Here is a 15,570-nt window from a genome sequence, read left to right as displayed (position 1 = left end):
CCTGTACTGTAAATATGTAATGGCAGGAGAATCAACGTCATTAATTATTGGTTAATGTTCTTGAATACAAATAATCCTCCATTGCTTCTTGTAGGATCTGATGGCAGCTGCTACAGGAGTGCATATTTCCAGTGGTGATGCGCAGCCGCGAGCGTGCCTAACGGTCAGTTTGGTGTCTGCCGTGACCCAGCAGCAGCAGCAGCAGCAGCAGCAGCAGCAGCAGCAGCAAGTGAAGGACTGCGACGAGCACCCAGCTACCTTTCTGGTCACGCAGAGCCTTGTGGCCTTACTCACCAGGAAAGGTGCTCACAGCTACAGCGCTGACAAGGCTGAACACGAAACTCACGGTGAGTCATTTAAAATAATCCAATTTACTAGGTTTCAGATTTACGAGCCGCCATTCGGTAATTTTTCTTTTTTTGTGTTTAGCTTTTTTATGCTTTGAGTTGTGAGCAAAAATGTGATGTAAGAGTTTTTTTCACTGAAATGGTTGATGCTTATGTCTTCTGCCAACCCTGAGCCTGCTGTGTGCAGTTAGTAGCAAACAGTTCACAATAGAGGCCACGCGCTTTAGAAAATGGATGAATGGATGAATAAATAATGACAAATACAATGGAAATAAATACTTGAATGTTTCCAATCAAGAGGGGCTGTCTTCCACCTGCTCCTCCGCCCACCGTGGCACAAGAGTGGGCCCTCTCGAGCTGGCCAATGCTCTGGCAGCATGCGTCCTGTCCGCCATGCTGAGCAGCCAACACCGGCAGTGGGCGGCGCGGCAGTTGGTGCAGGCTTTGGCCGCAAGCGGGCGCGACGGACCCGGGAGAGCCCAGACCTACAGCGACCTCGCTGGCGATCTGCGCAAATGTCCCGTCAGGAGGCTGGAAGGACACTATAATAAGGTGTGTGCGTGGACGGTGGAGTGGAAGTGAATCATGCAAGTGGATCTTGATATTATTTTTTGGTGTTGTTTAGGTGGCCACTTGCTTGTGGAACAGTGAGCAGAGCCTGTTGGCTACTTGCTCTCAGGATAAGGTGGTGCAGCTGTGGAGCATCAGTGAGAACAATGCGCAGTTGCATACCACCTTCTCATGCATAACCAGGTAAGAAAAGTTGCAATTTCAAAGAAAGCTTAAATAGTGTAAAACTACTCAATCTTTTTAGATGCCTCGCATTTAATAGGTATTATTCGTATGAATGCCCAATGTAGTTGTCAGAGCTGGGCATTACGGCCTAAAAATAAAATCTATTAATTTCACAAACATCTGATTTTAATAGAGTCTATTACAGTTTGAATATAGAAAAAGGAAAACAGTGACAATGATTGCTTTTGCTTTTTTTTCCCCCACTAATCCTCTTTTTTTCTTTCAACAACAAAAGCTGCGAAAAATGTATTTAAAAAAATTATTGTGACAAATAGGGTGTAATTTAACAATAAGATCAGGTAATCAAGTAATCATCCAATTCTGATTGTAATAGTTACAGTATTGCTGTAGTCACTTTGTTGTACGGCTCATACTGTACTGAGCAGCTCAACCCTTTCTTGTTTAACATTAAGTTCTATGGTTTCCTTTCTATGGTTACAGTCACACTGTTTTCCATCACTGGTAGTAATCTGTGGTGTCTTCACACACACACGCACACACAAAACAATGACAATATTTCTCTTGGCCCTTTGCAGTAAAACAGATAGAACAAGCGCCGAGAGGGCAGGCAGATGTCATCATATGTCATCTCCCGTGTACTGGAGTACAGGCGGAGACTTTCTGGCTGCCCCAGAGAACAAACACATCACCATCATGAACATCAGAGGTAAACGTCAGGGCCTCTTTTGTCTCCTCGACAGTAGCAAACTAGAAACAAGGTTTGAGGTAAGGCATAAATAGCTAGATATGCAGGATCATAGATGACCATAAAGCATCCTCAACAAAACAATCTTGTTCCACTAAAGATAAAATTGATGCACAATTTAAAAATAAAAAATAATGAAATGAATACAAAATTAAAAATAAATTAAAATGACATGAAAATTAAGTAAAATTTAATAAAGTAAAAATAAAAAATATATTTGACAAATTTAAATAAAGTAATACTACATAACATTATGAACTCAAGTTCAAATTAAATGAATAAAATCAAGAGTATTAAAATAATGAAATAAATTACAACTCATTGTATATAAAAACTCAATTAAAATGCAATAAATTAATTAAATGCATCTTTTAAAAATAATAAAATAAAATTATTTTCTATATTTGTTTAAAAAAATCTTATGTTATTAATGATATTTTTACACGAGTATTGATAACGTTAGCTTATCGTCACACTGAAATGGCAGTCATTTAAGTTAGTCCATATTGCTTGCTCTTCATTGGAGTAGAGGGTGAGCTGGAGCCTCTCCCAGCTGACGATGGGTGTGGTACACCCTGGAATAGTCGTCAACCAATCGCAGTAAAATAAGTGTTAACATCTGAACAAATAAGAGGTTCCACAATAACTGAAATATGTAGAAATGTAATATCCTTTTAGCAGGGTAGTGAAAATGAATGACTGAGGGGGCGACTTTGATCACGTGTCGCCTTGTATGTCCTTCGGACTGTCTGCAGGCTCTCACTGTCACACGGAGGCTCAGGCATCCCGGGTCTCGGCGCTTTGTTGGGCCGCAGCCTTTAGCTTGTGGCTCCTTGATCAGCCCGACGCTTGCAAAACCCGACCCACCGAGAACTTGCTGGTGGGACGGCTGGACGGCTCCCTCTGCTGGCTGCGCGTCACCATGCAAGAGCTCGACTTACTTGTGAAGACCACCGAACTGACCCACTGCTACAGGACGGAGGGTGAGGACACACAGACTCTAAGCTTTATGTACAGTGTTATGTACTCCTCTTGTTAAATCCAGTGTATCTTGATGTGTAAAATTCCTACAATATATTTAATGGGGCATTCCGGTTCTTTGGTCTTTCCCAGCTCCGCAGTGTGTGGCCTGGCACAGTGAGGAAAAGCCATTTGCAGTCGGCTACCCCAGTGGAAAAGTCCTTTTGGCAACTACTGAGACCTATGAGAATGAGCCTTTGGTATTGCTTCCCATCTACCAGGTGTGGCAAAAGTATAATTCACTTGCATAGGTGGGAAACTTACATAAAAACTGAAATGTTCCCAGATGGGAATAAGATTCTCCACCCCTGCTTTAAAGTAAAATATATATACATATATATATATATATATATGAATGTATGTTCTCATCTGAGGTTGAATTGTCCATGCAGGATGGTATCACTTCTCTCAAGTGGGATCCGACGGGGCACCTGCTGCTCTGTCTAGGCAGGTGCGAGGTGGTGAAGATCCTAGGACTCTCAAGGGGCACGTGGGTGACGTTTCACTCCCTCGCACATTCCAGCATGGTCAACGTCGCTGAGTGGTGCCCGCTCACTGGCCGAGCCCCGGACCCCATGCTTATGATGGCGGCGTGAGTTTCATCTCCTCGGGTCTTTAATCTGATAATAAAGATGAAAGCGTTTGAACACATACAATTTAATTTTCGAATTGCTACTGCCATCTGTGGCCGAAAAATGAAACTGCATTTTCCCTTCTTTACATACACAATGCGCACATGATGCCACATCCGCAGACAGAGGGCGGGAAATTCAAACCTGAATCATGTCTGAAAACTATTGGCCAGAGGTTTGCAGGAGTTCCCATTATGAATAGCTAAGGAGTTTATCTACTAATTTAAAAATGTTTTAGTCATAATAAATGGTCAAATAAAAAGGCTATTGTAGAGATATTTTGGGGTTAATTGTTCCAAAGAGTAGCTTTAACTAACAACTATTAGTACCTGTTAGTGCTAGTGAGTTTACTTGTTGGTAGACATTATTCTTAACAGTTAATTGCTAATCCCATTTGCCACAATGTTTTCTTGATGATATGAGTCAGTCTCCTGTAAATACATTCATCCCTCAAATATATAGTATAACTTAAATATCCTGTGATAGTAACTATTATCTCAGTCATAAACATTATGGTTCAGGTGTTTACATGTAAGACTTAATTGTTGACCCTATTTGAATTCAGTTGCTACATGCTAACGAAAGCAACTGCAGCATGTAAACAATCGCTCGTTAATTAAATCGTGAAATCTTACCGCGTCAAAAAATATTTATGATTATTTTATGTTATGTTGAGACAATGGCTTTGACAATTAGCATTCCAGTTGTCGATGATGATGATAATATTAGTTTGTATACATGCTATTTTTCGCACACAGGCTTGGAAGAGTTATTAACTCATTCACTGCCATTGACGGCTATAGACGTCAAAAATTCCTTTGAACTATTTCTATTAGTTTAACATTTTTTTCCCCAATTTTGTTAACAAAAGTATGAAAACCTAGATTTTTTTTTATTGTACATTTAGAACATATACAATTTGTGATTAAGCGTGAGTTAACTATTAAAGTAATGCGATTAATTACAATTAAAAATTGTAATCGCCTGCCGCCCCTAATTTTTAACAATCTTTTCTTTAAAAAAAAAAAGAAAAGATTATTAAAAATGTCTAGGTTTTCATTTTGTTAACCAAAGTGGCTTTTTTTTAAACTAATATGAATAGTTCAAATTATTTTTTTACGTATATAGGCGTCAATGGCAGTGAATGAGTTAATCTTTGAGCATATTTGAACTTTGTTGCAGCACTTTAACAGTCTTGCAAATGAATGAAAATTGGACTCATATCGCTTGTTGTAAATGAGTTTCCCACACACTATTATGGACGGTCTTGTTATGTGGATACGCCACCTTTAAGGATAATTAACCTTACAGTAGATTCTGACATGGTCGCTCCACAATGTTGTGTGCATCCATGTTTAATGTTTGGGGAAGCAATATGCCACTCTGTCTCTCAAATATACGCCTCTCTATTCCCATTGTGTATTTCACTATTTGTGGAAGTAATTTTTACTGTAACTCGTATCTTTACAGAGGTTGTCAGAATGGCTCTGTGCATGTGTGGACGTTGCCACAACGGAGTGCCGCCGTGCCTCTGCCAACCACGTTGAACAGCCAATGTAGAAGTGCCAATGTCATGGTATGTTTAGTTTTTTTTTTTTCATATCTTAATAATATTGATCCATCAGGTTTTTAACAGCAAGATTGTTGTGTTTCAGGAATGTGCAAAGTGTGTGTTTGTCCTCCTCGGTCACATAACAGCGGTGAAGTCTCTTTCATTTTGCTCCAGCGGTCTGGCTCTCGTTTCTGGAGGGATTGGGGGGCTGCTCAACATCTGGTCTTTACAGGTTGGAGAGTATAAGTCACTGTGTTATGTAGGGACCATATTAAATGTCTTTTAATTTCCCTCCCACACACTTCAAACGCATTTAAACTTGTGTGCTTATCATTTGCCACTTCCAGTTGAAGTGTGCTTAAAAACTGACTGTAAATACTGTAATTCTCTTAACAGTGATATGTGTGTGCGTGCAGGATGGTTCGGTGTTACAGACCGTTACAGGTTTGGGATCAGTCGTCAGTACTACATGGATCCCCAAAATGGGTGTTGTCGCCTGTTTCGGGAGGTCAAAGGTAATTTGGATAATTTATAACATAGAGGCTAATGTAAGCATCACATTGAGCTAGTGGTTAGCATATTTGTCTCACAGTTGAGAGGTTGTATTTAAAGTTTTCATCTTTCATCTTCTCCCCTTGCTTTTGAGGGATTTTCTTCGGATATTCCGGCTTCCTCCCACATTCTAAAGATATGTTGACTTTTGTAGCTTTTGTGTAACTTTTCTCAAAATATATGGTGGAATTCTGGAATGTATGTGCTCAGGTTGAGGTTCTACTTAAGATGATTGTTGTTTAAAGGGGAAGTCAACCTTAAACATTCCTTGACAATAATGTTATATGTGACCTCACTAGTCCAAACATGACATTCTGATTATGATTACATTTGTGTGAATATGAGTTATGAAGCAAAATCCAGCCGTTTTTATCCATCTCAAGGGGGCGGCCATTTTGCCACTTGCTGTTGACTGAAGGTGACATCGCAGTTGCTCAGGGCTCAGGCAATGACCGATCACAGCTCAACTGTTTTCTGAAGCTGAGCTGTGATTGGTTGTTACCTGAGACCTGTGATGTCATTTTCACTCGACAGCAAGTGGCAAAATGGCCACCTTCTGATATTGATAAAAACTGCTGGATTTTGCTGCTTAGCTCATATATATATATATATATAATTTTTTTAGGGGGTTGACTTCCCCTTTAACTTGTCAGTCACGTTTATTCCCCACCCAGGATGTCCTGCTGATCTGCTGCACCCCCGACTGGATCACACACAATCACGTGCTGGCTTCCTGCCGCATGGTTCTAAGAAGCCAGAGCATCCTGGGTCTGCATCGGGCTCCTTGTTTGGCAGTGCTGCTGGAGAGGCTGCCCCTGCTGCTGCAGGAGCAGTATGCCTACGAGCGGGTAACTAATGATTACCTCATAACATTGAAAGCAAGCTATACACACATACTGACATGTTACATGTTAGAGACACATTTGCATTTTATCAGCCCACGCGACTTAGGCCATCTCTTCCTTATGCAGGCTCATGTGGTCGTCGGTGACCAACTAGTCCACAGTGCCTTCTTGCAGAGTTTGGCCTCCCTCGCTGTCGGTTTAGCTCTTGAGGAGCACCTCTGCCATTACCCGTGCCCACCACATCACGCCAGCCCCAATGCCCGATCTTGCCCAGTCGAGTGGAGCTGGCTCGCCACCTATGCCGCCACCGTGCGCAGTGCTGAGGCTATCGCCAGCGGCATTGTCTTCCCAGAGTCCTTTGTGGTTCCAGAGTTTGAGGACGGGGATGAGGATGAAATCTCAAAGGCCCTGGTATGAAAGAAATTCACCTGATTATATGCAGACTAGGGGTAGACCGATTATCGGTGCAGATATTTGACATTTTGACAATTAAGTCTGATAAAGCTGGTGTACTCTCTGAGCGGCGAACTTAGTGAAGTTTTCTTGTTACAAAGAAATTTTGAACATGTTCTTTCAGTTTTCCAGTGTTTGCAAACATCTTTTGAAACCTTTTACGAACTTTTCTTTTTGCTTTTATTAACATTAAAATGAAAACAAGTGAAAATTCAACATTTCAGTTATGTTAAAATTTTGGAAAACTTTATTTACTATAAGTATTTACTTTTTTTGTTCAAATTATAAAACAAAGCTATTTTGTGTATGTTTGAAAAGTTGTTTTAACAAACCTGCTTTTTCATGCTAATATTTTTTATTTTACTGCAAAAGAACATCGGCTCCAAATATCGGTTATCGGCCTCTTTGCCTACTAATAATCAGTATCGGTCTATCTCTAATGCAGACGACAATATCATTGAATGGGTCGTGTTAGCTGCCTACTGATACACTTGTCCTGTCTCTTAGGACAACAGTAAATGGAGCTTTAGGATGGATGAACAGCTGATGTCCTGGGCAACCACTCGGCCGGAGGTAATCGCACAGTTATAACCTAGAGCTCTAGAGTGCAAACTATATATATATATTTTTTTTTTACTAGGAGCACAGTAGCCCCTAACTTAAAATTTTAGGAGCACTGGAAGAAAATGTAAGGACGCACACGTTAAATTGACTTGCAAAGTAAATATTCACATTTCCTTCCATTTGCACTGTATTACTGATAAATACTTGCAAAAACTACAATGTTTTAGACTGGTATTTTATAAATCTGAGTTCAAATTTTTACTCTTCTTCGTCCATGAGAAATTATGTCAGATTTGGAAAGGATAGTTGGCAAGGTTATCTCTTTTGCGAAGGAATTGAACACCATAGTCTAAATCTAACAGTATGAAAAATGGCATCAGAAATGGGATGGAAAGTTCTGAAGAGTGATAGGTTGGCTGTTTCACCTTTAACTTTGAACTTTACTGGAAATCTCATGTGCCACTTTTCCACAGGATTGGCAGCGAGGGGGCAAAAGTGAAGTGTACCTGTGGGGGAACGGACGTTATGGACAGCTTGCAGGAATGGGGACCAATCCCATGGTGCCAACTTTAGCCCCCTCTCTGCTACAGACGCAACAGGTATTGTGCCATTGTGCCATTTCTGTATGGAGGACCAAAACTGCCAAAATTCAAAATGACTAAATACATTTAAAAAAAAATGACTAAAAGTGAAAATAAAAACGGATATATAAAAAAAAAACTATAATTTGAAAATTTAATAAGAAAATAAATATATAGATAAATTTTCGAATTACATATTTTTTTTTTATCTGTTTTTATTTTCACTGTTAGTCTTTTTTTATTTATTTATTTAGTCATTTATTTATTTTGAATTTTGGCAGTTTTGGTCCTCCATATTTCCAAGACAACCACCATTGATGACTGCAGTTCCAAATGTTTCGTCTTGGTTGTCTTTTAGGTGGTGTGCGGTCAGAACTGTACTTTCTTGGTTCAGTCCAATGGGACCGTGCTCGCTGTTGGGGAAGGACAGTACGGAAGACTGGGGCAAGGCAATTCCGATGATCTATATGTCCCTACTATTATCTGCGCTTTTCAAGGTAAACCCAATTGAAGTAGTACATCTAAGACTGAGACAAGCTTTGTATGTCGAGAAGAATGCTAATTAGCAGATTTTTTATTTATTTCCAGATTAGCCACATCACGGATTATAACAGAGGGAGTTATTGTTATAAAGGAAGTTAAGGATCTTTTCAAATAAATATGATGAATTTAATTTAATAAAGGCTTCCCTTCTAGTTACCACCTTGTCCCCTCTGCGGTTAGCCACAATATGAGAAAATACGGAAATTCCTGTGTGCAGGTTACGTGGTGACCCAGCTGGTGACGTCCTGCGGCTCAGATGGGCACTCCATGGCGCTGACGGAGACAGGGGAGGTGTTCAGTTGGGGGGATGGCGATTTCGGGAAACTGGGGCATGGCAACACCGAAAGGCAGAGAAGACCCAAACAAATTGATGCGTTGCAGGGGGAAGACGTCGTCCAGGTGAAGAGCATTTAATTCCAAGTAGTCCTTTGCTTAAATAATCATTGCTTCTGCGTTACAGCTTGCGTGCGGTTTCCGGCATTCCGCGGTGGTGACGTCTGATGGGAAACTGTTTACCTTCGGTAGCGGCGAATCCGGACGTCTGGGTCAACGGTCAACATCCAACAAGATGCTGCCAGAGAGGGTGGCTGCACTAGAGGGTTACCATGTAGGACAGGTAAAGACTTCTTGCTTGGGCTCCGAACATGAATTGAATCTGAATTAAATGGTACAAAATATTTTCCCAGGTGTCATGTGGTCTTAACCACACTCTGGTCTTGTCTGCGGACGGAATGATTGTATGGGCATTCGGAGATGGAGATTATGGAAAATTGGGAACTGGTTCCTCAACAGCAAAATATTACCCTCAGGTATGTTGATAAGGTTAGCAAATGCTCCAAAAATATATTTTTGTATATCATTGCTGCCTTTATATCCTCAAAGGCTGATGCAGGAGGCATTCCAGCATTTGTCTTTATAATATTACAGTTTAATCTCATGAATTGATGAAAATTTCCCTCATATTATTTTATTCCAACAAAATAAAAATATGTTTTCCTATTTTATAGCTTATATTACATCGCTCTGTTCTGACAGGGTTTTTTCTTCCTCAGAATATTCCAAACTTTATTCTCGTCAACTGTATTTTTCCCTTTAAATTAGAACTTGATCTCAATAAACTAAGAATTTCCCCTCATAATCATTATATTGACTTTTTCCCCTCATATTGTAATTTTATTCTCATCAAATTAAACCTTACTCATTTAAAATTAAAATTACAATTTAATTTCCCGTATAATATTTAACAGGCGTCTATTATTGGAATGTTGATGACCTACGTATACTGTGCAGTTAAACGAATATAAAGACCACCAGTGACTCAATACAAATTGGTATGCGGCCTATTTTGGGACTCAACATCAAAGTTTGGAAAACTCTCATTCACAATAATTACGTGTGTTTGTTATTCGTGTGTTCAGAAAGTGGAGCAGCTGTGCAATAAAAGTATAAAGAAGGTCAGCTGTGGAACACAATTCTCTGTTGCCTTGACCTGCGATGGACATGTGTACACATTTGGACAAGGTACATATCAATTTGACATATTTGGCCAATAAAGATGATTCTGATTCTGATATGTTCATCCAACAGAGCGTCTGATTGGTCTGCCGGACTCCATGCTCAAGAACAAGTCTTGTCCTCAGATGGTTCCGGCCCTGGATGGACACTTCATAGAGGACGTGGCCCTGGGCTGTGAACACGCCCTTGCACTGTCCTCCACCGGGGACGTCTACACCTGGGGCTGCAATAGTGACGGACAGGTAATCTATAGGAAAGCTGTGGAGTCCAATTTTATAAAGAACATTTTATTTATGAAAAACATATATAATGCAATGATTGATTAACACTGTACAAAATTGTAACTAGCATAAAGACTCATATAAATAGAGTGGCCTCTTGGAAGTTGTATTTTGAATATATATGTTTTTTTAATTTGAAGTCCTCTTCCATTTGTTTCCCAGCTTGGTATGGGACATTCCAACCCGGTGAAGGAGCCCACACTGGTGACGTCCCTCCAGGGTAAAAACATCCGACAAATCTCGGCGGGCCGCTGCCACAGCTCGGCGTGGACCACGCCCTCTACCGCCATCAAAACCTCAGGTGCGCGCACACTCCCGCGGCTCGCTAATAGTTCAGCTTTGATACTAACATTAAAATCTTATGTAGGTGGCTCTGGACATTTCCAGCTGGGTCTTCCGCAGTGTGTCCCTCCCCAATACAACACATTGAAAGGCTGCAGCCCTCATCTGCTCAGCATGCGCCTCAGGGTGCTCCACCACTTCTCGGATCTCATGTACAAGTCGTGGCGGCTGTTGAACCTGGATGCCAAGAATATGGTAATCAGGTTTTCATCAATAATACTTCACAATCTACTAGAGGTGGAAACTGCAGTCAAGGTGCAGTATCGGTAATTGCCTCCATATACAGCGATACAATAATTTGGGATATCGACACTTAAATGACACTGTGCTGTGTGTGATAATATGGTATAGTGCAGGGGTCTGCAACCTGCGGCTCTTTAGTCCCTCTCCTGTGATTCCCTTTAGATCTCTTAAAAAATTAGTAGAAAAAAATATTTTTTTACATATTTATTTACATTAAATATTTAAAAAAAAACTGAAATTTGCCATAAAATGTCTTTGGAATTGCAAAAAAAGTCAGAAAATTTATTTTTAAAAAGACAGAAAAGAAAACATTCATTAAGTACCGGTAACTTTAAAATGTCCATAAACAAGAGAAGAAATCCTGGAAATTACCATAATAAAATTTCCAAAAATGTCAGAAAATTTATTTAAGAAAAGGATGGTAAAGAAAATGTACAAAAAAATCCAGAAAAGACAAGATGAGATGTTGCTAAACATGTGCGAGCGCATACAATTAACTGGTGAACTTGACGGTGAATAGTAGATGGTAAGCTTGAGAAAATGAATTTACGAGACCCATCATCAGTAGTGTTCCTCTGGGTCACGGGGTGTTTCAGCCTTTTACACTATAAACCCTCCCCAGAGGTGGCTAGCTGCAGGATGATCAGCCCTGAGCTTGCATCCAAAAAAATGTCCAAAACCGAAAGAAGAAATCGCCAAAATTGCCATAAAATGTCCACAAAAATGCCCAAAAAAGGTCAGAAAATTGATAGCAAAAAAAGCAGAAAAAAACATTTTAAAAAATTGCCATAAAATCTCCCCAAAAAAGATGGAGGCAGAAAAAAACATTTTAAAAAATAGCCATTAAATCTCCCCAAAAAGATGGAGGCAGAAAATTACCATAATATGTCTGTAAAATTTCCAAAAATGCCAAAAATGTGACAGAAAGGCAGAAATGTCTAAAAATGTATGAAAAATTAAATACATCCAGAAACGGAAGATGAAAGGTAGAAGAAAATTAATGTGTACATTGGAGGCTGCTGTCATATTTTTGTGTTCTGGTGCAGCTCTGATGAGCTCTTGGGCCCTCAATAAACTAACAGTAACTCACCGTTTCCTCCATTACAATGTTCAAACATTTTGCGGCTCCAGACAGATTATTTATTTATTTATTTATTTGGCCTAAAATGGCTCTTTTGACAGTAAACATTTGCTGGTATAGTGTGATATTGATATTTTGCCTCACCGCTATTTGATTTAGTGTTGTGCTCTATCATGGTACTGCTTTTTTGTCCTGTTCATGATAGATAACGATGCAGGATATCTTGAAACATAGCAAAATAACATCACTATATATGTCCGTCCCCTAAATAATATGTACCGTGATATTTAGTCCCTGCTCTGCTATAACCAGTTCTTCAGTCGTTTCTTGGTCTCCTTTCAGGTGTCTTCTTCGAGGTACAGTTCGGGGACAACAGCTATCGTCCGTGGTGAGCTCAGAGGTCTTCTGTCACCCAAAGTCAACACTCTGCCTCTGGTGCGCTCCATTGGCAGAACTATGACCCAAGGAAAAACGTACGGGCCGCAGATCACCGTGAAACGTATTTCCACAAGGTACGTCCGATTATCGGGGGAATTTGTAAGGTCTTTTACACGAGTCAGCTGGAATGTGGGGCGTTTGACGACGCTTGCGTGTTTGCTCCTGACCAACCTGCAGAGGGCGTTCCAGCAAGCCCATCTTTGTGCAAATCGCCAAGCAAGTGGTGAGCCTGAACCCTCTGGAGCTGCGATTACCGTCCCGAGCATGGAAGGTCAAGCTCGTCGGCGAGGGGGCGGACGACGCCGGTGGAGTGTTTGACGACACCATTACAGAGATGTGTCAAGTAAGAACACAAAAAAATACCTCAAGTCAAAAAATTTGTTTTCTGAGTCTATAATGCTTTAATGCTCACATTTGACAAAATTAGTGTTCAGACAACCTTAAAACTAATTAATTCAATTTTGTTTTGAGTAGGAATTGCAGTCAACCGTGGTGGACCTCCTGATACAAACACCCAACAGCTTTGTAGATGTGGGCAGTCACACTGACAGGTAGGTGAACTCCAACCTTAAGCCCAGCATTAAGTGTCCTGAACGTCCAGTCTGAAGCTTTGGTCTTGCGTCCCGACAGGTTCCTGCTGAACCCGGCCGCTCTCTCTAAAGATCACATGGTCCAGTTTCGCTTCCTGGGCATCCTGATGGCCGTGGCCATCCGCACCAAGAAACCTCTGGATTTGCATCTGGCGCCGTGGGTGTGGAAGCAGCTCTGCTCCATGCCGCTGGGAGAGCCTGACCTGGAGGAGGTGGACCTCCTCACCTTCCGCACCTTACAAGGCATTCTCCACTTGGAGAACAGCGGCATCACAGAGGAGAATTTTCATGTGGTGAGATGTCTCCATTTGCGTATCCGTTGTTACGTCTGTTTTATAATTTCAGTCCCAAAAAAAACCAAGAAAACAAATTAAGTTTTAGTCTCAAACTAAAAATAAATGGAATAAGTAGAAGAGTTGTAGTTACAACCTCAAACTAATTAATAAATACATAAAAGTGAAATTAAAAACCAATATAAAAAATATATAAATGGGAATAAAAACAAAGTAAAAATAAATGCAAAAATAAAAAACGAGATTCAAATCATAAAAATTATTTTTTTAAATCAATGTGGAAATAAATACAAAAATAAATATATAAATATAATTAAATGTCAATCAATAAATAAAAATACTCTGCTCTCATATTTATTTATTTCATGCTGCAGACGCTGTCAGCATGAAATCTGTCATGAAGTGTTAATTCAAATGAGGTGGCGGTCCTAATTGTTTGTGTTGATTGACATATAATCCTATTTATATATTTATTTTTGTATTTATTTTCACATTTATTAGGTTTTTTTTAATTTCATTTTTTATTTTTTCATTCATTTTTACTTTCATGTATATATATATATATTGTTGTTGTTGTTTTTATTTCCATTTATATTTATTTTTTGTGTTTAATTTTTGAACTATATTTTTATATTCATTTTTATTTTCACTTTTATTTATGTATTTATTCATTTATTTTTTATTTTGTCAGTTTTGGCCCTCCATAAAAAATAATGTTACCATATCTCCTTGTGAAGATGATTCCACTGGATTCGTTCGTGGCCCACAGCGCGGACGGAAGGCTGGTGCCTGTCGTTCCCGGAGGACAAAACATTCCCCTCAACTTTTCCAACCGCACGGAATACGTGGAGAGAGCGCTGCAGTACAGACTTCATGAAATGGACTCTCAGGTTTGAAGCAATAGCGTAAAGTTTGCGACGTTATTGCCCAGCTGCAATCCCTGGATTTGTGTACTGTACTAAAGCACTTGAACTCCAAAGCCGGCGTTGTCATTTGTCCAGGTGGCGTCGGTCAGAGAGGGCATGTCGGCCATCATCCCCGTTCCCCTCCTCTCCCTGCTGACCGCCCAGCAGCTGGAGCAGCTTGTGTGCGGCCTGCCCGAGGTGTCGGTGGAGACGCTGAAGAAGCTGGTGCGCTACCGTGACATCGCCGAGAGCCACCAGCTGGTGGCCTGGTTCTGGCAGAGCTTGGAGGAGTTCACCAACGAGGAGCGCGTGCTCTTCCTGCGCTTCGTCTCCGGCAGGTCCCGGCTGCCGTCCAACCCGGCCGACATGACGCAGAAGTTCCAGATCATCAAGGTGGATCGGGTGAGTTAAGGTTGTAAAAAAGGATGCTTGATCTCCACAAAAATGGATGAAGCGTGATTTTTAAAATTTGTATAGAATTTTCTGGATTTGTAAGGATGGTCTTCTCTCCCTCAGCCCATCAACGGCCTCCCGACGGCCCAGACGTGTTTCTTCCTGCTGCGTCTTCCGCCGTACACAAGCCAGGCGGTGCTGGCCGAGCGTCTGCGCTACTCCATACACAACTGTCCCTCCATCGACATGGACAACTACATGCTGACGCACAACACGGAGCCTTTAGAGACCTCCGACACAGAGGAATGACGCCACCATTATATGCACTGACTTAATTTATTTTCCCCTTGGATGAGTGTTGTGGTTTTGCATTTGTGCGAGGTATCGTGTATTTATTGCAGTGCTTGAACCGAGAAGCCACTGGGATAATATAGACTACTTTTTCTTATCATATAAGCCACTGAATCAATGTGCCTGTTTGTTTGAAAATAATTTAGGGATCTGTTCAACGTAGGCGGTGTTACTGTAAAAAAATAAATAAAGAGTGCTTACTTGTAGCTTGTTTTTTTTAATTGACACTTTGCTCTTCTCGCAGATTTTAGATTTGAAGTACAGTATGAGGCAGCCATGCTAACTTGTCCACCATGCTTCCCAAAATGACTTTTAAGTATCTTGTGGTTTTGTTTACAAGTGAGGGAAGAATGGAGCGGAAACAAAGATGATTTACCAGTCAATCGGTGGTCCTATCCTCACCTACAGACACATGCTGCGGGCCGTGACCAAAACAAAAATTTACAAATTTGGGTTACCTCGCCTCTGTAGAAAACTGAGGACCCACTTTACATACAGTACCTTCATATATGCATCCCTTTTTGTTGCGTCTATTCTGCCATTAGTCG

The 15,570-nt window shown here is 40.6% G+C and overlaps 1 protein-coding gene across 3 annotated transcripts in view; it reads left to right on the top strand.

The window, feature by feature from the left end:
• Positions 1 to 15,228, top strand: part of LOC147161945 (putative E3 ubiquitin-protein ligase HERC1) — a 49,981-nt gene extending 34,753 nt beyond the window's left edge. For all 3 annotated transcript variants that reach the window (XM_086096586.1, XM_086096584.1, XM_086096585.1), the window contains exons 52-80: positions 95 to 347; positions 646 to 899; positions 973 to 1,100; positions 1,679 to 1,809; positions 2,604 to 2,831; positions 2,962 to 3,089; positions 3,261 to 3,460; positions 4,971 to 5,076; positions 5,156 to 5,284; positions 5,469 to 5,567; positions 6,279 to 6,452; positions 6,576 to 6,860; positions 7,410 to 7,475; positions 7,940 to 8,065; positions 8,406 to 8,544; positions 8,808 to 8,989; positions 9,051 to 9,206; positions 9,277 to 9,399; positions 10,009 to 10,111; positions 10,178 to 10,347; positions 10,549 to 10,687; positions 10,754 to 10,923; positions 12,395 to 12,564; positions 12,668 to 12,833; positions 12,965 to 13,041; positions 13,121 to 13,373; positions 14,111 to 14,263; positions 14,375 to 14,680; positions 14,795 to 15,228. In XM_086096586.1, the coding sequence (XP_085952712.1) occupies positions 95 to 347; positions 646 to 899; positions 973 to 1,100; positions 1,679 to 1,809; positions 2,604 to 2,831; positions 2,962 to 3,089; positions 3,261 to 3,460; positions 4,971 to 5,076; positions 5,156 to 5,284; positions 5,469 to 5,567; positions 6,279 to 6,452; positions 6,576 to 6,860; positions 7,410 to 7,475; positions 7,940 to 8,065; positions 8,406 to 8,544; positions 8,808 to 8,989; positions 9,051 to 9,206; positions 9,277 to 9,399; positions 10,009 to 10,111; positions 10,178 to 10,347; positions 10,549 to 10,687; positions 10,754 to 10,923; positions 12,395 to 12,564; positions 12,668 to 12,833; positions 12,965 to 13,041; positions 13,121 to 13,373; positions 14,111 to 14,263; positions 14,375 to 14,680; positions 14,795 to 14,980 (4,800 nt within the window). In that variant the 3' untranslated portion in view covers positions 14,981 to 15,228. The remainder of the gene's footprint in view (positions 1 to 94; positions 348 to 645; positions 900 to 972; positions 1,101 to 1,678; positions 1,810 to 2,603; positions 2,832 to 2,961; positions 3,090 to 3,260; positions 3,461 to 4,970; positions 5,077 to 5,155; positions 5,285 to 5,468; positions 5,568 to 6,278; positions 6,453 to 6,575; positions 6,861 to 7,409; positions 7,476 to 7,939; positions 8,066 to 8,405; positions 8,545 to 8,807; positions 8,990 to 9,050; positions 9,207 to 9,276; positions 9,400 to 10,008; positions 10,112 to 10,177; positions 10,348 to 10,548; positions 10,688 to 10,753; positions 10,924 to 12,394; positions 12,565 to 12,667; positions 12,834 to 12,964; positions 13,042 to 13,120; positions 13,374 to 14,110; positions 14,264 to 14,374; positions 14,681 to 14,794) is intronic.
• The last annotated feature ends 342 nt before the right edge of the window (positions 15,229 to 15,570 follow it).

The sequence above is a fragment of the Leptonotus elevatus genome, chromosome 15 (assembly GCF_054856555.1).
Source record: "Leptonotus elevatus isolate MCC_2025b chromosome 15, RoL_Lele_1.0, whole genome shotgun sequence".
In the NCBI taxonomy this organism is placed as follows: domain Eukaryota; kingdom Metazoa; phylum Chordata; class Actinopteri; order Syngnathiformes; family Syngnathidae; genus Leptonotus; species Leptonotus elevatus.
This window is presented reverse-complemented; position numbering and strand designations above follow the sequence as displayed.